The sequence below is a fragment of the Passer domesticus genome, chromosome Z (genome assembly GCF_036417665.1).
Source record: "Passer domesticus isolate bPasDom1 chromosome Z, bPasDom1.hap1, whole genome shotgun sequence".
NCBI classification, from domain to species: Eukaryota; Metazoa; Chordata; class Aves; order Passeriformes; family Passeridae; genus Passer; species Passer domesticus.
Window position 1 is genome coordinate 18476819 of NC_087512.1, and position 24257 is coordinate 18501075.

At 35.4% G+C, this 24257-nt stretch overlaps 1 protein-coding gene across 1 annotated transcript in view; it reads left to right on the forward strand.

Annotated features, from left to right (window-relative positions):
• MTREX (Mtr4 exosome RNA helicase) overlaps positions 1–24257 on the forward strand; it is a 43597-nt gene that overhangs the window by 10148 nt on the left and 9192 nt on the right. Inside the window, exons 10-19 of the mRNA XM_064405508.1 lie at positions 537–639; positions 780–911; positions 2091–2170; positions 2858–2968; positions 3608–3709; positions 5072–5197; positions 16757–16907; positions 18616–18788; positions 19078–19146; positions 23262–23390. Coding sequence (XP_064261578.1) covers positions 537–639; positions 780–911; positions 2091–2170; positions 2858–2968; positions 3608–3709; positions 5072–5197; positions 16757–16907; positions 18616–18788; positions 19078–19146; positions 23262–23390 — 1176 coding nt within the window. The remainder of the gene's footprint in view (positions 1–536; positions 640–779; positions 912–2090; positions 2171–2857; positions 2969–3607; positions 3710–5071; positions 5198–16756; positions 16908–18615; positions 18789–19077; positions 19147–23261; positions 23391–24257) is intronic.

Consider the following 24257-nt stretch of genomic DNA (forward strand, 5'->3'; position numbering starts at 1 on the left):
GTCTTAAGTGCCCACATCCTTGTTTGTTTTCTAAAACGCATGCTGCTTTCTGTAAATCTGCAAAGTAGTTGAAGTTCCTTGTACTGTTTCTTGCTCAAAAGAAAACATAGTGGCATGTAAATTTGACTTTAGTCAAGGAACAAAATATTTTTGTTTCTTTAGGTGTTTTTGAACTAAAAACTTGTTTAAAATTTATTATTAGCTCACTCAGCAGTTACTAATGCCATTAACAGTAATGCTGCACTTGAAGATGTGCCTTCCTTGGTCAGTGTAGTTTTGTGTGTACATTCCTAAAAGTCAGTTTTAGTACTGTGTAATTCAGCGTGTTTGGCATGTCAGGTAGAGTGGTGGATAGAACAATGAGCATTAACTTCAGAGGCACACCAGTGCAATTCCGAGCTGTGAAACTGACCTAGTAAACTCTTTTGATAGCTTATGCATAGTTTCTGTCCTTTTACTTGTGTATATGTGGGGTAATGGTATTTTTAAGTGGGCTGTGTAAGTAACTATTTACAAAGTTTGTGTTTTACATCTAGGGAGATTTCAGAGAAGATAATTTTAATACAGCAATGCAAGTGCTTAGAGATGCTGGAGACTTAGCGAAAGGGGATCAGAAAGGCAGGAAAGGAGGAACAAAAGGTGAGTTTGAGCCCATTCTGAGGTAATTTTTGGTATGGATTTTTTCCAAAGTTCTGTGCAAGTTGTGCTTGTGTCTCAATTACTCCATAAGATACTTTTAGTTGTAGAATTTAATTCAAATTAATGTAATATTTCTGCAGGTCCTTCAAATGTTTTTAAGATTGTGAAGATGATCATGGAAAGGAATTTCCAACCTGTGATTATTTTTAGCTTCAGTAAGAAAGACTGTGAAGCCTATGCACTTCAGATGACAAAGTTAGATTTCAATACAGGTATGGATAAATCCAGTAGAATTCTATTCACAGATTCAGTTTGATGTGAAATATTACTTTTCCTGTTGAACATTTTGTGTAAAACCAAAATGAAAATACATACTGCTTTTTTCGTTTATTATGCTGGTACCTTGAGCTGTATTCAGTAGGAAGGTATTGGTGCACAGAGTACTTGGTCATCACAGTGTTGAACTGTTCTTCAATTTTAAACTCTATTTCTTGCTCCAGTATGCTGTTTATTGTAATAACACAAGAATTCCTAGAAGATTCTGTCTGTGATGGGAGAAGACTGATCATAAAAAAGTATTTCCCAAAATTTTCGTATTATATTCGTTAGAAAAATAATATACTCGCAAAGTCCAAACAGCTGTATAACAAACCACTAGACTGTTCTTTCTCACCATGCAATCCAGTTTTCTTTATTGCCTTCTTCCCCTTGCTTCTCAAAGTAAAAAACAAAAGGTAAACAAAGAAGATTGTTTTCATCTTGGCTAAGACCAAGCTTTGCAAATTAGAAGCTCATTGCTTCTTGTAAATCTAGAGTTTTAACAAAAATAAGGAATTTGTTGTAAATAAATGTACTGTTTCATGTTTGTGAGCTGTTCAAGGTTCTTGCCTGCTTATTTGCTCCAGTCTTTGCACATTTTGGTTTGGTGTGGCAGAATAATGCAGGTGTTTCTGTCAGAAGATTAAAGATATGTGTAAATGCAGAGATGCATTTTCATGTTTTCTTCAGAAGCACACCTTTGAATGTGTATTCTTTATATTTATACTACTTAGTGGTAAGGATGTAAACTTTAAGAGTTAACAAGAAAGAGCCCCTATATCCATGCAGACATGGGCTAGTAGGTGGAAAAGGAACAGGGGAGGTTTAAGAAATAGACAAGGGAGGACATAAGACTGATAAATCCTAAGCTTGGAAGTGGCTGATGTTTGGACTGTTCTGAAAGATTTGTTCTAGTTTTCTTTTTCCTGTGTGCTTCTGATTACCATCTGGCTCCTCTGGGCTTATTGAAGTCTTGATTGCCTGACCAAGTGTGGGTGGTTTTGTGTAGACTTCACGGTATTCCACTCAGTTTGTATTGTACACTTATGTAAATATTAGAATGTGATACCACTTTATTTACATCTGGTGTCAGCCTTCTGCATTTCGTAATAACTTGAAAATTACCTTCTTAGATGAAGAAAAAAAAATGGTTGAAGAAGTCTTCAATAATGCAATTGATTGTCTCTCAGATGAAGACAAAAAGCTTCCTCAGGTGAGTGGAGATTGAAAAGGGTTCTTGTGAATAGAGCTGAATTGCTGCTGTCCTGTTTTCTGCAACTTGTGAAGTTGTGGATGTTGTGTAGGGGGTACAGAAATTATAAAACTGGCCAATCTCATTAATCTCCCCAGGTTTTAGTATCTCCTGCATTGCTTTTTGTCGTTATGAAAGAGGTGATAAGGATTCCTTTCAGTTGCAATTCCAACAGATGATGTATGTCAGAATTAACAGTGGAGTTCCTACCCCTTGTTTTATTTTTTCTAATTGTGTTGAAATAATATAATTTCAACATAAAATTATGTTGAAGTAAACATGAGAGTTTATAAAGAGGTATAGACCTGGTTTAAAAAGTCTGGAAATGGTTCAAGTGGGAGTGCAGTATGCACTTACCAGTTATTGATTGCTGAGGCTTTCACAAAGTTGCAGTGCATTGATGCATCTGCAATCTAATTTATTGTATAATGCCTAAGCATAGTGATGTTTTCCCATCTTTACAGAGGAAAAATACAAGCTTCCAAGCAGAATATGATAAGATTGAACGGGTAGTTATTTTATTTTAAATGGGGAAAATCGCTAATTTTAAATTACATGAACACTAAGGGCAGTGTTGTGGCTTTCCATACAACTTTTAGTAACAAATGCTAAAATTTGTTTGCTGGTCTTCTGTATGTTTCTTTCCAGGTTGAACATGTGCTTCCCCTTCTGAAGCGAGGAATTGGTATTCATCATGGTGGTTTGCTTCCTATCTTAAAAGAAACCATAGAAATTCTTTTCTCAGAGGGCCTAATAAAGGTATTTTTCAAGTCCATCTGTAGTTTGTTTTGAGTATGTGGCTGGTAATCCTGAAAATCTAAGTACACCTTAGCTCAGAGTGTATGCTAGTATTACAGTGGATATCTGCACAAAAGCTGTAGTTTTAAGTGTTTTATTTACAAGTATTTGAACTTTCATTGTCTAACTTAAATAATTTATTCAACTATTTTATGTTACATCTTTCTCCTATAAATGACTGTGGACATTTACCAAGCTGATTGTTGGTTGCACTAAGGACAAATACTCAGAAAAATATAACCTAAGGTGAAAGTTGTGGTGGCTTTTTTGGATAGCTAACTCTTGTTTTCTTCTTGCAAACTTGAATCTTGATATTAATTACTATTATTGATTAATACAGTTTGCACTCCATTATGTTTTCTTTTGTAGTTTTTCACATGGACCCATCTATTTAGTGTTTTTGCTTTCTCAGGAGAAATAATGAAAGGCAGAAAAATTGTTTTGGTTCAGATTTTAAGTATTGAATTTGCCTGTGTTCCCTGTATTGACTGCAGAGATATATTAAAATCCAGAGAGGTTTTGTGTAGCAATCTCTGACTATTTTCATGTTTGCTTGAGATCCTCTTTTTTTGCTTAGTTAACTTCAGTCTGTTTATTTAGGCCTTATTTGCAACAGAGACCTTTGCTATGGGAATTAATATGCCAGCCAGAACTGTGCTGTTTACAAGTGCCAGTAAATTTGATGGGAAAGATTTCCGATGGGTAAGTGATAGAGAGGTTCTGTAGAATAACTGAATTATTTAAACCTTATTAGGATTAAATTTACTCTTAATGTGTTCAGCTCAATGTAGTAGAAAATATGTTTTCTTTCAAAAATCTGCTTATCTTATCCATTCATTGTTAATGCACAGATTTCAGAAGACAACATTCCTCAGATTATCCATGAGATTGTTTAATAGATACATCAAAAGGGAACCAAATACAGGTTAGCGGCACACACTGGACTAGACTAGGACTTCTGCAAACCTTTTCCAAAACTGTAATACCCAGGTATTTTATTCAATATCAGAGAACTCTGGAGAATAAATGGGCTTCATATCCTACCATAATGATCACTGATTTTGACCAGACCCAAGAAAAGAGGTCATTGACCTTGGGAAGAGTGTTATTTTCTTACAGTAGAATTTTTTGCCTAATTATAAAATTTTAGACATTAAAACTTGGTATGTGGTTTACTTAAAATAAAAATGAGGCATTGCAAGTCATCACAGCAAAGCTTTATAAGAGCCAGGGCTCATCCTTCAAAGGTGAGAAGATTGTTGTGAATGGGACAAGTGACTTCACCTATGCAAGTTACGAAGTAAACATAAATCTTCAATCTTAGTTTAGGCTGTTCAGTTTCGCTATTCATTTTGATTGTGTGTCTGTAAGATATGTATAAGAATGGGTTCACTTTGAGATAGAAGAAATGTGGAACTTCTCTAATTATTTAGCAAAGTTTTCTTAAGTAGTTTATAAAATCTGATCTAAAGTGAAACCTGGGGAGTTGTTGAGAATGCAGTTCCACAGATGACAAAATGCTTGTTTTTTAACTTGCTGAGACATAGGTGGTAACCAGTTGTAGCTGCCTCTTGTCCATGTCCCAGTTGTTTATAACTCTTTAATTTCACAGTTAGGAAGCATAAAAATACTCCTTTTGTAAGTATCATGTACTAATGTTACTCTTGAATAATCTGAATTAAATGATGCATTATTTTAAGATGATTGAGATGCATTATCACTATGGTGTAGATCTGTTGTATCTCCACCATGCTCAGCAACCTGCCATTATAAAAGACATTTGTAAAATGGTTCTTGTGCTTATTAAAATGATGCCCCATGATACAGAGCTGTAAGAGCATTAGGTAGCTTTTACTGCTGACTTACATTGTTCATAGTCATGGTTTTATATTGTTGTTTCATGATAAGTATGACTAATGAAGTCGATCTGTGATAATTCTTTGATAACTTAGATAACTCTTCTTTTTGTACATCATTCACTTACTGTACAATTGTAATCAGAACAGTACGAGTTCCTGCAATTTTCTTGATGTTTGTTAATTTCTTTTTCTCATTTTATTGTAGATATCCTCAGGTGAATACATTCAAATGTCAGGTCGTGCAGGACGCCGAGGTATGGATGACAGAGGAATAGTAATTCTTATGGTTGATGAAAAAATGAGTCCAACCATTGGCAAGCAGCTTTTGAAGGTAGGAGACACATTATTTTGTTTCTGTTCCCCCTGAAGATTATGCTCACTTGAGCAATGTTATGTGGCAAATTATTCCCGTTAGGCAAGAAGATAATGCAGGTAGAAGATGACAACTCCTAGAAGTAGCTTTTAGTGAATTCTCGTAGGAGTTTCTATTGTGAAACAAAGTCAGAAGACTAGTATCATCCTTATTTCTACAAAAGCAGTATCATCCTTTATATAAAAGGGCTATCAGGCAGGACAAGTAGAACTCTGTGCTGTTTTCCTAGTGATAGCACTACTACTGTAGTATTCTGTTTCTTGCTGACTGCCATCAGTTTAAGGGTTATGGTGAGCTAGGAAAAGGTTTCAGCTTTCACAAGAGTTACTAAATTATTGGTTCTGTGATGAAATGAAACTTTGTTGTTGGACTGTCAGTGTGATAGATTAAATGGACATGGTCATGCAAAAAAATAATGTATATAGAATGAAGATTAGTGAAGTGGCTGTCAGTGTCCAAATTTCTATGGAGAAATTGACAGTTCTTGCACAAAATATTGAAGTTTGGAAATGAAGAGGTTGAAAAAATCCCTCATGGTTGAGATGGTCATTAAAACAGGACTTCCCCAAACACTAATGGGAGTTGCTACAGATTATCACACCAATGCCCTCTTGCTTTATGATTTGAGTATGAAATACTGTACTCATTATACTTCTATTTAAATTCCATGGCAAAAATAACCACAAAGAAATACCTGTTGTATGATTGCCTGTTTTAGGCTGCTTACATTAATTGTGCAGACATGCTAAAATTGAAAACTTGGGGAGTTACGCTGCACTCCATTTAGGAGCTTGTAGTCTTGGTGCAAGTATCAGGTCATTTGTGTTAAAACAGCATTTACAGTGTTACTAGACTTAGTATAAATTGTGGGAATAATCTCAAATCAGCATCAAGTTTTGTTAACAAAAGGCATGGAGTTGTTGCCAAAAAAAAGGAGATGCCAATGTTTTTTCTCAGCCAAATTAAGAACAAGGGGAAAAGTACCTACGTGGCTGCTGTTAATTATGCTGATACAGATTCTTTGTTGCGTGTCTTGATCTGTCAGTGCTACCTGTTAATCTATATTATAGTATATCCAAAAATATGTACATTACATGCACCTTTTGTACATCAAGAAGGTAGTATTTACCTCCTTAAAGTCAGAATTTTCGTGAATGTTGCATTATGGCTAACTACCCAGAAATCAGTAAAATAAATTTTAGAAATATTCATGGTATAATAGCATTAAGTTTTGTGTTAATTTCTTAGTCTTGATTTGATTTGTGTTTTGTCAGGGGAATGCACATATATTTATTTCTTTACATGCACTCTTAATGCGTGTGTACATCTCTGAGATGTATGAAGACTTTTTTAACTGGGTTTTTGTCAGTTGTTAAGACTGTTGAAGAAAACAGACATAATTTTGTTTCACACTTACTTTTAGCTGAAAAATAAAGAGAATATACAAAATGAGAGAAACAAAAGAGAATCCTTATAAATAATATTTATAAAAAGTCACCAGAAAGGTTAATTCATATGGAATAATGGCTTAAGGAAAAAATGGTATTTCAAGTATTTATCTTCATACTTTAAAGTTTGAAAATTCAGGAGGTTTAGAGGTATAGAACTCAATCTGAATGAATTAAGACAGAGGAAGAAGAAGCACTTCACTGAATCAACAAGACCTTTGATTTTTCCTCCTTTTGAATTATAAGGAAATAGATGGGAAAAATAATTGCTTTTGCTTTCTATGTTGCTTCTCCTCCACTGATCTAAATGAATTAATGTATTTAATTTTTGATACTACTTAACTTGTAAACAAATATTGACTTAGAATTTTCTGAAAAAGGTCAGAAGTTGCTAAAATGGAGATATTGATCTTTCTGTAGCTTCTGTAACTATTTAGCCAATTGCTATATAGGCAGTAAGAGTAACCTTTTATGAAATGAGCAGTACAGCACAAAAAAACCCCTTCTTATTTTTGTTCTTAAATACAAAGCATCTAGAGGAAATTCCATGTCAAACAGGCCAAGAAAATCAATGCAGACTAAAAGTTATACAATATACATTATATAATTTATATAATATTTACAATTCTTAGTCATCATTAAGTATGTTGCAATTAGATTTTCCGTACTGGTGGTATTTGTTGGTAGTAAGATCGTGGTCCTGCCTAGTGGTAGTATTCTGCTTTCAGGATAAGCTAAAGATTTATAGGAAAAACTCCAGAAGAAATAAATTAGCCTTCTTGAAAATGATAGAACATTTACATAGAACATTTTTGTCATAGCTCTTCAACCCTAATGTGGGGGTGTCTGGTCCAAACCATTTCCTGAACACTAGAGCAAAACATCTAGGAATCCTGCTGTCAGCTGCCTCCTGCTGTGGTCGGTGAAGTGAGAGCTTTGAGCGAATTGTTACCAGCAGCACTGCTGCAGCTGTGCTGTTTGGCTGTGGCACTGTTCATTGCGACATTGTGTACAGTACTCCACACTTAGATTCAGCATTCCATTCTTAGATGGAGTTCTTACAAGGGAGTTTTGTAAATATTTCTTAAACTCAATAATGTACATTTGTCTTCTGCAGTGTAACTAGGTTTCTTTGTTTATCCTTAGCATATACTGGACCACTAAATAGTTAGTAAACTGGTGATTTGCATGAATCTGTAAACTCAAATGCTTACAAGACTATTGGGGCAGTTTTCTGAAGATGGTAAATTGTAATTGTACATTTGCACGATAAAAAGTATTATTCGATTGGAAATTTTTTTTGTTTCCTGTCTTAATATCTATTTTTCCTTACTTACAAGCTGTTTAGGTAGGAAGTTATTGTGCTAGTTTAGGTAGGAAGTATAAAGCTTTTTCGTGATGCTAGATAGCCTTTGAAACCGGAGCATCTCTCCAGCTGGAACTTGGCCATGCTACAAGGATGCGTTCCTAGAGAGAGAGTTGAGTTACTCAGCAGTGGTAATTTGTTATGTCTCTAAAAGACAAAAATCTTGAGCATAAGATTCTAACATAATCTCTACTTATGTTACCAGAATGGATGATTGTACTGTGAAAATGTGGTACCTAAGTAGGTTTTTGAACTTTGAATTTGAGCCTATCAGTGCGTTGCATCTACTTACTCCATCACAGGAGAAGACAGACTGAAAAAATTCAAAGAAAACATAAAATCATCAAGGTTGCAAGAGACCTTTAAGATCACCAAGTCCAACTGTCAACCCACCTTTTACCAGTGCAAGCCCTAAACCACATTACCCAGTGCCAGATCCAGGTACTTCTAAAACACATCGAGGGATGGTGACTCCAACACCTCTCTGGACAACCTGACCAGTGCCTGACCACCTTAACAGTGAAAAAATTGTTTCTAATATCTAATCTGAATGTCCCCTGTCTCAGTTTAAGGCCATTTCCTTAGGTCTTCTCCCTGTAGGCACAGTAGAAGATACCGGACTTCAACTTACAACCTCCTTTCAGACAGCCTCCTTTTCCCCTTGTAGGGGGCAGTGAGGATTTCCCTGAGCCTCCACTTCTCAAGGATAAACACACCCAACTCTCTCAGATGTTTCTCCTAAGACAGGATCTCTAGGTGCTGCATGAGCCTTGTTGTCCTTCTCTGGACATGGTCCAGCACTTCAAAGTCCTTTTTGAGGTGAGGGGCTCAGAACTGAGCACAGGACTCTGAGGTGTAACTTCATCAATGCCAATCCTTTCCCCAGCCCTGCTAGTTACTATTACAGGAATACAGTTGTCTGTCAAGATAAAAAATACTTCAATATGCTTTCTTGTCTTTTGTATATGGAACATGAAGTGCCTCAGTGCTAAGCTGTAGGAGATACTCCACTAGCTACTTCTAGTTCCTTGGCAGGGCCTTCATTTTACAGAGCTGGCTGTACTGGCCTTATTTGGCCTGTATGCTGCTGTGTTAGAAGTCTTGTTGCATTTTATTTTAATTCTTAAATTGTTTTATTGTACCAGACAAATGAGCTTGACAGCAGTTCAGACAGTCCAGTTGTTTTCTCTGCAAACATCAGCTTAGCATGCCATCTTGATTATGCTGTGGTACTTTGGTTTAACTCAGAAGTTACTTCTGGGGGGGAAAAATGCCTCAGGAGTTGAGAAATTTACCAAATCCTGTATCAGGAGAGAAATAATTCACCTGGAAGTAGGCACTAATACTTGTTGGAAAAGACATTGCAAAATCTAAAGTAAGATTGTTAGTAGTGGTTTGAGGACAGTACAGTATTCTTCTAAAGTTATGATATAGATGAGAATCACAATGAAACATGTATTTTGAATACTTTATAAAATGTATTTAGATAAAAATAATTTTAATGTGAAGTAATTGTTTTTACTGTAGATGGCCAACATTTTCTTACCTTACGAAGCATGCATTGCAGGAATTTTCCAGGCTTTGATTCAGGAAGGTACTAAAGTCTAACCTTAATTTAAAATCGCCTTAAAGTCAACAAGATTCTAGCATAAAATCACAGAGATCAGGGAAATGGATAATCAAACACCTTTGTGAACAGGGTCACAGTTTTGTGCATAATTATGCAATCCAGCAGATGGAGGAGAACAGCAAATAGCTGTTCTTGCTGATGTTTGCAACCAAAATGTAGGAAAATGGGGTGCATCAAATGGTGTATAAAATGGTTTGTCATTCTTGAACTTCACCTCAGGATTTTCAAGAGCCTGTAGGACTAAGGTAATAGGTTTTATTTATTAATTGTGGTTGCTGCTTTAATACCACAAAATACTTCAAGTTTTATTAGTTCAGTTGTGGAAAGCAGTTTTCCTCCAGATTTTTGGAAAATTTACTTTGGTAAACTCATCACTACAAATGTGAGTGCCATTTTGGTTAAGCCAGGTTTCTTTCTTTACCTTCATATTCTTAAAACAAAAAAAGGATAGGTTTGAGATGAACAGATGAGAAGGTACTTTTTAAAATTTAATTTGATATTAATATTTTATAGAACTAGGTAGTCTTTGCTAGAGAACACTTTTCCTTTAAGTTAAAACATACTGCATATTTACGGAAATTGTAAAGTGTTGTGAAATAAGTATGTCACTGTCCTGATACCTCTAGTGACAAATCTGTTAAGGATGTCAGCTAGTTTCTTTCTGAAGATAGAGATACCATTTGCTTTTTCCAAAAACAAGGAGAAGACCAGAACTTGGAGTTGCCATCCTGAAGTAAAACTAATGATGACTACAACAGTAGCCTACTGTGTTAGAGAGGGTAAATGGCTGAAAATTTCCAACATTCAAAACTGACTCGAGAAGGTAGTATTTGGAGGCAAGAGACACAGAGTTACATTGTTTTCCTTTTAAGTCTCTTGTGACAACTGGAGCTTGTGTTGAATCCCGGCCTGAGGTATTTTCACCAGCAAAGCCTGCTGGAGCAGTATTTTGCCACCCACAGTGGCTTCTGTTTGTCCTGGTGTAACTGGTTTGAGGGCAAAGCAGTGAACCAGGTTGGTAATAAATTTGTGCTTAAAATAGCTGTTTACCATTGTCCGTTAAAAACAAACTCGTGGAAGAGTTTTTAATTGATTTTGCAGTTGTGCTAATGTAGCTCAGGATAATTCTGCTATCAGTGTAACTGCATAGGGGTTTTTTTGTATTTCTGAGAGAGACTGAATATTTGTGTGTTTATTACTGATATATGGAAAAAAGAGTGCTGTCATTTCACAAGAGATGTTTCTTTGTCTTACAGACATATCAAGCAGTCACTTTTGTTTCTATTTAATAAGGGTTTTAATAGAAATTTGTGGTGATGACTGTTACAGACATATAAGTCCACTTGTTTTCCCATTATGACGAAAAAAAGGGGAAAGATCTTTTAGTTATTACCAGCTTGTTCTGTTCTTTGCTCTTTTTGTAAAGTGCTTTGTAATTTCCTTTCTGGAAACTCTTTGATTCAGTTTATTTCTGGAAACATTGATAAGCAAATGAAACTGTCACTGGACCAAGACAGTGTAAATTATGTCCTATATTGTATCTAATTTCATCATTATGAAAGATACTTTATTGTTGCTTTGCAAATTAATTTGTTTCAGACAGTATTTGCCATTTGACGTTCCCATGACAGGCTGAGGAGCAAGAACGTAATGTAGAGAATTTGTTCCTCTCTCTTCACGGGAACAGATTTAAAAATGTAAATATTTTTCTCCTGCTGTAAGAGATAACAGAGGGAGTAACTCTTACCTAATGTATGTCTTGCTCAACGCTGCATGCCATTATGCAGCAATGACAGCTCTCACATCTCTAGTTAGACAGAGCTTCCAAGTCTTAACAGTAAAAAAAATGGGAAAAATACTGTTTGTATCAATTCCATACACTAATCTTCTTCATCCCAATCTTTATATCCTTCTTGTTTATGTGGGCAAGAAATAGTTATACCAGTAAATATGGAATCTCCTGTTGGATTGTTTGGTTGTATTAAGAAGAGGATTTGCTCTGAAATTATTAGCACTTGAACAGGGAACACTGTATAGCAGCTATAGTGTTCAGATTCTTGTACTTCCTTTAGCTTTTGACTAAATTATTTTCTGTAGTGAATTGTTTACTATTATGTTCCTGATTTTTAACATTATCAGCTTAATCCAGTCATTCTGTTGCATACATCTAATAACCCAGATCCCAGAAAACTTGAAAGGGTGCTTCTGTTAAGTTAGCTCAAAATTTTATGAGAAGTGGTTGCAAGTGTAAAGGGGATGGTTGATTTCTGAGAACTTTAGTTGATATATGCTATCTGTACTCATGTATCTAGGCAATTGTTATCCAGAGGGATGGAAAAGCTTGTAAAGTTATTCTGCTTTTTAAAAACTATTCAGAAAAAAAAAATCTCATACTGCAGTCTTGTTAAATTTTTGAGGTGGGGGGGACTGTCCTCTGTGAAGGAATGAGAGGCAGGATTACTTGCAGAATAGGAGGCTGGAGAACTGGAATGGTAATTCTTCAGCAGCAGTAAGTTACAGGAGGCTGTGCATGTTTGAAAGTGACTTCTTGATGCCTGTTCAAATCAGTTTTTCTCATCAACTCTTTTTGCAGCTCTGATAAAATCAGGCTCTTACTTGATCTTCTGCATTGAGTGGTTGGTGGTTCTTCTTTTCTGTAATATGGAGTCTTTTCTGTGGAGATAAGGGTGAAGCTTCCTCAGAGACAGAGAGATGTTGAGATAGATGATGGTGGAGCCTAGCTTGTTGAAGAGAAAGTTGATGTATTTTGACAGCAAGTCCTCTAGTAGAGGATTAACTAAGTGCTTCACAGTATTTTTAAGTAAGTAAAGTAATCAGTCTGGGAGCCAGTGGCAAAAGGGTTGAGCAGAAAAAAGGTTTCAGGAGGAGATAACCATCATGGAGAACGTGTAAGTTAAAACTGATTGGTATCTTACAGTATCTTGGCAATAACCAAAATCCAGCATAGCTGAACACTTAATACTGTAAAGACTCTTTGAAAGTAAGTTAGGAAGGAAAATCCTACCTTTTCCATTTTCCTGTCAGTAATATATCCCATCTTCCCTCCCCTCCTGTTACTTGCTTCTCTCCACCTTATGTATCTGACAGGTGACTTTAGGTAAGCACTAATTGTCTCTTCAGTAATCATGGCCGTCTTTAGTATTTGCCATAAAAGGCTGATGGGCTACTCATGCCTTGAGTGTACTTAGTATAAAAGAACAACTGTATTTTGGTATAAGGTTTCCTGCTAAGTGAATGAAGCAAGGGCATACAGGTGATGTCTCCCTGTCAGGTGTGAGTCTGCTGATAGTCTGGGGTAGTAGGTGGAGACTATGACTGACATGCATGTGGCAGAACTTGCTGGCTGTGCTGAAGGTAGAGTAATACAGTAGAGCTTATTTCATTTGAAGAAGTAGCAGTTTCAGTTTTCAGATAAAATAAGCTTCTCAGAACTCTTGATTTCAAATGTATTGCTTAGAGAACACTTGAGAAGACAGGAGTTTCTGAAACTTGGAGAAAGATGTGTTTATGAGATGAAGGAACAGGAAAAATTCACCACTTTTTGCCAAAACAGGATTTGTATTTTAACTGCTATTAAGAATGACCATATTTTCAAATGGTAAAATGCTAATCATGTGTTTTAAAATAAAAATTGCCACATCAGCAACTGGTTCAAACATTGCCTTTCAAGTAAGTCTACTTATGTATTCTCTGAAATAGCTGGCTTTTTTGTTTGTTTTTAAATCACTCCTTCATATTTGAATTCTGCTGATTTTAAGAAAAGGTATTTAAAGTGAATCTGCAGGAACTGATTGGTCTTTCTTGGCATGTTCTTGTGTATATATTGTAATCGTGTGAAGTCCCTTGATTTCTCACTTAATGATCACATTTAGATAGGAGTGTGACATGGTTATGTTCCGTGAGTCTTGCAAGCACATGGTAAAGGTTTTCCCTCCAAGATGTCAGGAATGGAAAGAGGATTTGTTTCATTGTGTGATCAGAGCAGTCACGCAGCAGCTTGTTGCCAGATCTCTAGTGCCTGTAGCCAGCTGGTGAGTGTGTTCCAGCTTCTTTAGCTGATGCCTGACTAGAGCAGTGGACATTGCATTAGGAAAGAATCTGACCACTGTTAGCTGACACTGGCATAATTGCTGTGCCATCCTTCGGTAAATGCCGTTCTTTAAATGGCATTTTTTGTTATAGAGAGGTAAGCTTTTTATGGAGTGATAATTTCTCTTTCCTAGAATAAATAGTATATTTAGAAAAATAGACAGGAGGTTGGTACATACATAATCCTTTTAGCTGGTCTAAAAAAAAGCTATGCTACGTGTTGGTTAGCATCAGCAACAGAAATTCTGTCATCTTTATTTGATATATCAAACCAGAGGCATCTGTAGAAACTTGAGCACCACAGCTCCACTGTTGATGTTGTAATTAGTGAGACATACACATTTCGTGGCCTAATTTAAGAGATACTTCTGCTCTGAGATGCAGAAGACTTGAGGTGAAAATGTACATGTGAATTTATGATCCACTCAGAGATGTAATCTAGAATGACTGAATGAGTGACCATGGGAAGTAAAACACTAGAACATGATTTATCCAAAACTTGTTTTACATGGTACTTTCGGAGTATAAACATATGCTGAAAGCTTTTCTGTTACAATTGTGTTGTTTTCTGAGACAAAATAATGAGGCAGTGAGTAGGATTTCTAGCATTTGTGAGGTAATTCATAAAGCTCTGTCTCACTTGAAGCAAATGGAATTACAGTATTCTTAAATCTTGTACATGTGAAGGAGTTCTGGATTCAGACTGCCTCTTACTTTGATATCAGTGCATAAATGGATGTGAGATCTGAATTCCTGACAATACCTTCAAAATTGAAAGAAAAATGTGTGCATTGTAGTATTGTCATTTAAAGTTTCATCTGGAAGACCACTGGATTTGAATTTCAGCATTTGCATATATAAACAAATCATCAGTTAATTTTTTTAGTAGCCAATGATTTTTTTAAAATTAGGTTTGATAAGGAAATATCTGCTAATAGAGAAAAGCAAATAAACTAGTTGCAAGAAATTATAAAGTTTAGGTAAAGCAATTTTTGAGCTTACAAAAGGTGCAGAGTTGCATGTTTTCTAGTGTCAGCCTTTCTTAGCTTCTAAAATATCTGATAGAATATGTGGAACTTTAACAATCATATAGTTGCATGAAAACTATGTCTTGAATCATCCTTATTTTCTTGTTACATTCTTGTTGTTATTTAAAATGTTTAATCATAACTAAATTTACTCATAGGCCTTGTTGAAACGACAATTCTTGTTTAGTAAATCTCTTATATTTCATATATGCATTATTTTAAGAGAATGAGAGGTACAAGACTATTGGAAACTGTTGTCCATTGTCTTTTATTATACTTTCAGATTAGATTTCACTTGCCATTTTATTCTTTGTCATTTGTTGTTTGTGGATGGCTTCAGACATCTCGTACAATTTTTAGCAGACCTTGCTATTTTTCTGTCTTTGCCTTTAAGTCCAGCCCTCTTTAAGTGTCTGGGAAATTTTGTTTTGCAAAACACCGAAACGGCACTTGTTTTCTGTTGAGGAATTCACAAAAGTTTAGTTTTTAAACATCCCTTAAACTCTTAATTATGCTGCTTTGCTGGAGGTCGGTGTATTGTCATAAGCATTTCAGGAATCAGGGAGGTATATAATCCATGTACTTGTTATCATCTTCAAAGAGCTCTGAAATATTTGTGAAATCTGTCTAGGTTTTATAAAAAACCTGTTTATCTTGCTGTTCTGTTGTATTCTGTCCAGCTCTCTGGTGCTTCTGTTTTCCACTACTTTAGTTGCACAAAAGCATTAATTTTCTATTTCATAACACTTGAATTTCCCTTGTATCCTTTCTGAAGGACTGTCAGATACCCATTCCTTTGAAACTAGCTCTACTTGGATGAAAGATTATGCACTGCAGTTGGGCAGTTCTGTACTTCAGAAATGTTGGCTCTTTCTCTCTCATGTGATTTCAGCAGTTTGGTGTATCAAGGTCGCCTTCTTGCTGACATTTAAGTGAGAGACAGGTTTCGGGCTTGCCCTTTCTTGGAGAGGCTGTGTGTTGAGCTCTTCTAGGTCTTCTTTGGATGCTGTTCAAGTGTTTCGTTTGCTCTTTGAATAACTGGTTGTTTTAGTCCATATCAATTAAATGTTTGCGCTTTTGTGATAACAAGATTGTCCTCTTGGGTAGAACATAGGAACAGCCAATGATGAATCAGACCAAAGATGCATTTACTCAGTCCAGTACTCCTTTTTGATAGAGGACAGTAGTAGACATTCTTAAAAAATAAGAATGGATAAAGAAGGTAATGATTCCCTGTAATGCTTTCTCAGCATCTTTTATTCTTAGGTTAATCAAAATACCTGTATATACTGCACTGTTTAAAAAAAAAAATTAACTTGCCAGAATCCCAGAATGGTGGGGATTTTAAGGGATCTATGGAGGTCATCTTTTCCAAAGCCATGGGTCTGTCAGGATCATGTAGAGCAGGGTGTTCAGAGGAGAGTTTACAACTTCTCTCAAACTACCTGCAAGTTATGTTAATTTTATAATGAAACGTTATTCAAGAACGATCAGATTGGTATCCCGGGAATTTTGTGCAAAAATAGGCAATGTAATCAGTATGTCTTAGGACTTGCAAATAAAGGGTTTATTTCAGTGTTAAAATAATGGATTGCTTTAAATAGCTAAGTAACTATTACCTTAATGTTAAGGTGATGGAATCCAAAGTGCAAACTGCTGGAAGCGTCTAAATTTTTTATCTGAACTTTGCATTCAAATATCATTTATAATATCCTAGCTGTGATAAGTACCTATATAGTACAAATACTTTTACATGTTCAGCATAATAAAATTGTTTAGGATTTTATGCAGTATGTAATCTGAATTTAAGATAAATTGTGCAGTTCACCAAAGCAGCTCCTCATATGAAACACTGCATCATGATTCATCCAATGTGTTCTTATATGTCACAATTAATATTTTTTCAAATTAAAAATGTTCTTGAATCTTTTTCAGGGTTCAGCTGATCCCTTAAACAGTGCTTTCCACCTGACATACAACATGGTATTGAACTTACTTCGAGTGGAGGAAATCAACCCTGAATACATGTTAGAAAAATCATTTTATCAGTTCCAACATTACAGAACTATTCCAGAAATAGTGGAAAGTAAGTATTGCTGCATGTTCTCATGTGAGGAGGTATAATACATGGTGACTTTAGGTATTTTTATTATGCTCATAGGAGTTTTTACCTGTGCAGTTTTTGTCTTCCCTGCCAACAGTTGCCACTGCACCATTTGTTGCCATGTTACAGTTTCAGTAATTTCCTCTTGGTCTTAGGACGTATACTGATATGCACTGTCAGTTTATGAAGAGAGCTTTCCTCTGTGAGTCAGACAAGAGTGGTTGTTATATTGCTAAACTATAGGGTGGGAAGAAGGAAGAACAATTTAAAACTTCCATGGCTCATCTAAGATGCAGGGAAGAAAAACCTTAGAGAAGAAAATCTTTCATCTTTTAGTATCTCAGTACAAGCTGTAAAAAGAACTTAACTGCACTGCATTCAAAGTAGTGTAGGTAAGAAAAGTTTAATTATAACACAGAGAAAAATTCAGAGAGATCTGGGACTTTAATTGCACTCCACTGAGTAAGTACATTTTGACCCACAATCCTTGAGTAGTGAGTTTTCTTGAGCCAAAGTCAGTGTCTGGAAATTTCAACCACTGAGGGAGATTTCAAAACTTAATCCAGGAGAATCTTAAGAACCTGAGAGGTAATTATGATTATTGAGCAGTTTTTCTGTTCATTTGTTAATTGAATGTTAAGAGAAAGTGTTTATATAGCCATGCAGAGGGAGGGTTTCAATTACCTTTCTGTTAGTTTGCAGGCGCAGTAGTAGTTAAATATAATATTTATTTCCTTCCTTCATTTCCCTGTTCCATTTGGCTTAGATCTTTATTCTGCCATTCCAACATTGATGTTTAAATAGAAAAATGGAGCTGAAGAACATTTTTCATAGCTCTTGGACAGTTTCAGTTTAGGCACCATACTGGGCATTAGAATTTTGTAGTCCCTTCAATTAAAAACAAAAAGGAGAGAATTGGCTACTTAGGAAGAAAGTATGCCATGAATATGAATGGATGGCTTATTACTTTTCAAAATCGGCAGGTAAAAATAAGGAGCACTTACCTGAGTTATCTCTCAAGTCCCTGTGAAGTGGGATTTCCAGGCCACTTATGAGCCTTCAAAAACAGCATGCAAGAGGATGAGTTGGTAGAGAGGAAAAAGAGATTTTTTTATAATCTGTTCTTCATTATTGTTTGCTGGTGATAATACCAGAAGAAGAGAATGATTCATACTGTTTAGAATAAAAACTGATTTGCTTAAATAAGGTACAAAAATATTGGAAAAAGAAAATACTGATTTTCAATTAATAAATCAGAGCCTAAAACAAGTTAGGAGGAACATCTTCTAACAACTCTCCTCTTGTTGAAACACATCTTTTTAGAAGATACCTTTGAGCAATCTTATATTTGTAGGAGGAGGTAAAAAGCAATGGTAGACACTGTAGTGGTAGACCTATCTACAAAATCATTGCAACTTTTTGTGTGGCTTCTGTGCAAACTTAGATCTGTTATTACTGGATAATTTGGTGTCAGACTTTTCCAGTTTCTCAAACTGTTTATTTTAAGAAAATAACACTGGTATTTAATTCAGTGGATAAATGCACAGATTTCTAGCTTTCCAAAGAATGGTTTATTGTAAGTAAAAAATTAGTACTAGAAATGGTCACAAAATATTAGTTGCGGAGATCTGAAAGTAAAACAATCTCTGTGAAGCTATTAATTTTCATGAGATTTTCCTTTTCGTTATAGGAGTCAATAATTTGGAAGCACAGTACAACAAAATTGTAATTCCTAATGAAGAAAATGTGGTGATATACTACAGAATCCGCCAGCAGCTTGCAAAACTGGGTAAAGATATTGAAGAGTATATTCACAAACCAAAGTACTGCTTGCCCTTTCTACAGCCAGGAAGACTGGTAAAGGTAATTTGATTTTTCTTTTATTTTGTTTTTCATTTTCACCTATTTGTGAAATCTGCAAGGTTCATTTTTTTACCCAGTTTACCATCTTGAAAAATTACATATGTCACACTACACACCAGTTTTGATATGTGTTTCTTTGCTAAGCGTTCAATAATGCATTAAAATAAATACTGTTTTCATGATGAATAGTAGTCCATGACTGCTGTTGTAAATATCAAAAATACAAAACGTTGTGCATGCTAGAATGTTGTTATATATGTTAAATTATAACATCTTGCCATGTTTCCAGGTGAAGAATGAAGGTGATGACTACGGATGGGGAGTGGTTGTTAATTTCTCAAAGAAATCAAATGTTAAGGTAAAATACACATTCTCTCCATTACCAAAATATATACCAGACTGTTTTTTCTGAAAATAAGATAAAACTCCTATTTCTTTGTAGTTCTCAAAGGCAAAAAAAGTTCCTTTTACCCCAAATTTACAAAAAGCTCCGAAGTTCCTGAAGTGAGAGTGTAAAGAAATACTATAAAGGATGCAGAAAACTCCAAGTCTGGCATTCAGTTTTTAACATATTTGTGGAGGAAATGCTTGGTTTTACATAGCACTGAAAATGTTTCAAAGTTGTTTCTGAGACATTGCCAGTGCTAATTTAGGCTGTTCACAAGAAAGATACTGAATTCTCTCATAAATATACTGTTTTCTCTCAGAAAATCTATAGAAGCCCTATGTGAGGGCTGAGAGCAGTGGGAGACTGACATTTGGCTCTATGGAGTAGGTTATCTTAAACTGGCAAATTGTGCTTTGAGTCCTAAATTAGGACGTGGGACATGGAATTGCTTGTCCTCGGAGATGTTGCCATAGAGTTGGAAAATTAAAATACAAAGAGAGCAAAACAATAGAAATGGATCTGAGGACATTTGGAAGAAAAGACAGAGGGCAGTGATGCAATAGAAGCCAGACTTCCAGAAATGCATTTTCATTGTTGGTCTTTGTGTAACTCTTAGATGGTGTGTTGGTCTCCCTTTCAGAAATGTTTCGACCAGCTTCTCTGCTCTGTAAATGAAAACCCAGGTTACAACCATATTTTTCTGTGATAGCATTTTGGCTGTAATTTTAGCAGATCATTGCCTTTATTTGCTAGGGCTAAATGTAAGGTTGTGTCTGTTAAGTTCTGGTGGTGCCTGTTCATTGTGGCACCTTTTGGTACTTTTCTAATATATATTCAGTAGAGAGGAAATGAGAAAAATGTTCATACGGAACTTACTAAAAGAGATGCTGTTTTGTTTTCCATCTTCCTTTTGACAGTCGTATCTCTTTCTTTTTTCAAGTTGAAAAACTGGGCTGTTACTGCTGTTGCTTAAATCTTTGGTTGTGGATTGCTTTTCTCATAGAGACGCACAAGTAATAAACCAGATTGTCCCCTAGTTCCAGCTTTCTCTGTAAAATTGCCAACTTCTGTGTCACTTGCAGGCATTTCTTCTATCTGTGTCATATTTTATTCACATATATATTTGACTTCCCTATCTGGCCTGTCTCACTGTTGTGTCACTTACTGTTGTGTAACCTTTGGGCTTGAATATTAGCTTTGAAATTATGGACCGTTTTGCAAGAGATGGATGTGGCTCCAGCAGCACTTTTTTCATTAAGTTGTTCTCTCAGCTGGGTTGAATTTTTCCTTCTGAGTGTGTGGAAAGAATGACAATAGATACTGGAAATTAAGGAACAAACTTAAAGCAATGTAACTTTTAAAGTCAGTATGAAAAGACTAGTTTCTATGAGCAGAGGCAAAACAAATTACTTGAAGTTGTTGTTTACCCATTTTAGTGTCTATTCAATGCTTTTTTGTCCTGAGACACAGATGTCATTCCCCATTACTATTTAAAGTATGCAAGTATACTTATCTAGTACTGGAAAGATATTACTTATGCTGTATCTTTAGACCTTCATCCACTTCTAAGTGGAACAGTTCTTTGGGCTCACTTTTAGGAATTATGTTGAATTTAGACTGTATTGCTAGTTTAGTTGCAAATTTTTCTTTGCTATATCATAGTTCCTAAATCCTTTTTCCAATGAGAAATCTATGCAATTAATAATGAATTTTGGGTTATAGTATGTCTGTATTTCACATAATACTCCTTGTTCTTTGCAAATGCATGAGTTATGTCAGTTATGTTTATTATTAATTATATGTAGATTTTCCAATGTAATTAGACAAATCAGTGTTCCATGAAACTGTCAATACAAACAGCACTTTTCTATCAATTGTTGTTCAGAATAGAATTCATCTGAAGCAGGGATGCTTGCTATATATTCTACATGATAGTAGGCAGCACATTAACTATGTCCTTTGGAATTCATAAAACCCCATAAAAATTTTTGAGTGAGAAATTTTATTTCCACTGGATTGTGCCAGCAGTAAGCTAATGATACTGTTGTGCTGTTGATAGTCAGTATTATTTCATCCCTGATTCTAGACATGAAATTTTTGTCTGTTAAAAATTATTGATACCAAAATTTGAGATGCTGCAATTCTATCTTCCCTGTTTAGATCATTATAATCCTTATTTATTTATAATGTTTACTACATAAACATCTCTTTTGTCGTGGTCATTGAATTGTCTGTAAGTTTGATATTACCTGTCTGGGACTCTGAATTTGGGTTTTTTTCTATTCTTGGTTCCTGGGCACAATCATCTTTTTTATTTTGGTTTGTTTCCAAACACTTGAAGTAAGAGGTGTTTCAGGGCAAATCTAAAATCCTAAGAATTCAAATAATTCTGCAGTACTCTGCTCAAAAGGACTTAATTTTGTCCTTGAAGGATGTGACTTGATGTAGGATGAATTAAAGAATCATTTGAACTTGATATGATAGAGAAGTTTGTGGCTAACAAGTGCTTTAAGAGTTCTAGTCTCCTTTTATTCTTGCATATAGAAGCATGTTGCTGTTCTAGACTGTAGTGGTTTTTAGTACCTATACTGTTGTAGGAAATCCTGTTGAAGGAAAACAGTACATGTTAAAAAAGCAGTTGTAGGTGGAGTCACGTCTAGTCAGCATTTTCTAAAAGCTGTTGGTGTATGTAAACTTAAACAGAGAAATATTAGCAGCAGATGTTAATGATTTTTATACTCCTGCTTTATTAATAAGTTTACAATACAATTTCAGGTAGACATATTTTTTTCCTCTCATAATTTTCTAGATATTTCTAGTTATAGTATTTTCTGTAGCACACTTGTGCAGCTATGAGTTAGTCTCTACTTCATTCAAGTCAGCATTGTGCTTTCCCTGGCTTTGGCCTGGATACTGGTCTGGGTACATGTGGGTATTTTAAAATTCTAATTCAGAGGGTGACAGTGGTTTGGATCTTCTACCTTGCTGTGAGTGCTTTCTGCAAATGTAGGATATATTTCAGAGGAACAGTTTCTTCCTGAGCAAGTAATTGGTACTTCTTGAAGAAATAATTTAGCTTGTACAATAGGATAACCCTGTTTTTCTCTTTAGTTTATGGTGGCACTTTCTCATAGCACTTCTGAGAATCCCTTAAAAATGCTAGCTGGCATGCAGTGAAATAAAATAGTATGTTATAGATTTGTAATGAAAAATATTGCCCAGTAAAAATGAACTGAGTTAAGATGGGATTTTGAAAATAATATCTTCTTTTTCTCTTGTATTTGGAAGCAGAAAGCTTACATATGGTATTTTAAAAGATGATGTCTGCCTTTTGTGTTGGGCCTATAATTTGCTTCTGTTCAAAGTCCTAAAAGTACTTGTTTGTAGTAGGAGTGTATTTGAGCAACCCTCGTGCATATTGATCCAAATAACTATTGCCAGTCTTTTTTAAAGCAGGGTGTAAAAAAGGTTATGGCCTTGTGAACAGTAGTCTTTAATCACCACATCTACATGTCTGTGTTCTTTAAATGAATGTCAGATGTTATGGATACAATTTGGGTTGTGTAAAGATGCAGCCTGTAAAATGCAGCTTTCTCCTTGCCACAGATATAAGCTGTTATGCTTGAAAGATTTTTCTGTGGTCTTTGTTGTGCATGAAAACTTGAACCTGCAAATGAAAGAGATCCTCTAAATTTTGGGTTGGGTTTTTTTTCAAACGCAAAGTTGTGCTAGCATGATGCAAATATGCATTACAGTTTTAAAACATACTGGCTTACTTTGAACGAGCTACATATAGAATAAAATGCAGATGCAGCTGAAACTTCAAGCAGACTTTAGGCTACTCTGGCAAGGGAGGATGGGGGAGAGTAATTTTTTCAAGTGTGTTTTTCTATGGGAGGGATCTCCCAATGAGTTCACCAGAGTGTGGGTTTTCAGAGTGTACTGCAACACTGAACTGATACTCTGTAAGAGACATGGCTCAATTCATAACTTTAATGCTGGAGAAATTATGTGTTTTGCATTCATTCCTGCTTGTATTTTAAAATAACTGCTACAGACCTGCACTTTTTCTGTACCCTCAACAGCCAAATTCTGGTGAATTGGACCCATTGTATGTAGTTGAAGTGCTTCTGCGCTGCAGCAAAGACAGTTTGAAAAATTCTGCTACCGAGTCTGCAAAGCCAGCCAGACCTGATGAGAGAGGAGAGATGCAGGTTTGTTACATGTTTTTATTCCCAGTAGTTCCTATAAACTTTCCCAAATCTTCATTTCCAAACCATTTGCACATTCTGGTAAAAGAGGGACTATACATTTAAGGAAGAGAAAGAATCTGTACACCTAACTCTGCCTTCTTAATCAATTAAAGTAATACATTTTTAGTAGTACTGTTTGACAGATGCTTTTTTTCGCAGTATCTTGTCTCTGGGAACAGAATTCCTTTTTTATTTATGAAAATTATTAAGGCTGGAAAAGATTTTCAAGATCATTTAGTCTAACCCTTGAACGCCAGCTTATCACTTACATCATAGGACGAAGTGCCACAGCCAGTTGTTTCTTGAACCCTTCCAGGGATGGTGACTCCACCACCTCTCTGGACAGCTTTGCAAAACTCTCTTATTCTAAAATGAAATTGAAATTTTTTTTTAGTGAAAATATTTGCATTATTTAAAATTTTCAATTTGAAACCCTATATCAAGACAAACAGTTACACTGCCTTTGATCTGAAAATTGTAATTTGTCTGCAGGTTTGTTCTCAGAAACTCCATATAAACCTTGGAGTTTAATGCAGTAGTGATTCTTCATGGTGTCATGATGGTTTTCATGCTTAGGAAGATGTATATTCTGTCTTGATGTTCTTTGTTGGTAGCATTCGTAGTTAAGTATAGCACAATAATTTGTCTGGTTTGGATCAGAAGAGGTATTCCAGCAGGTAAGACACAAGGTAATAGAAAAGCTGTTGTTTTGTTTTCAGTTGTAGTCTTTCTCCAGATGTAACTGCGTTCAGATTTTCCCATTTGAACAATTACTTTTCGTCTTTATGAATACTTTAGGTCATTAGCTGAATTTTCCTACTTTCTGAT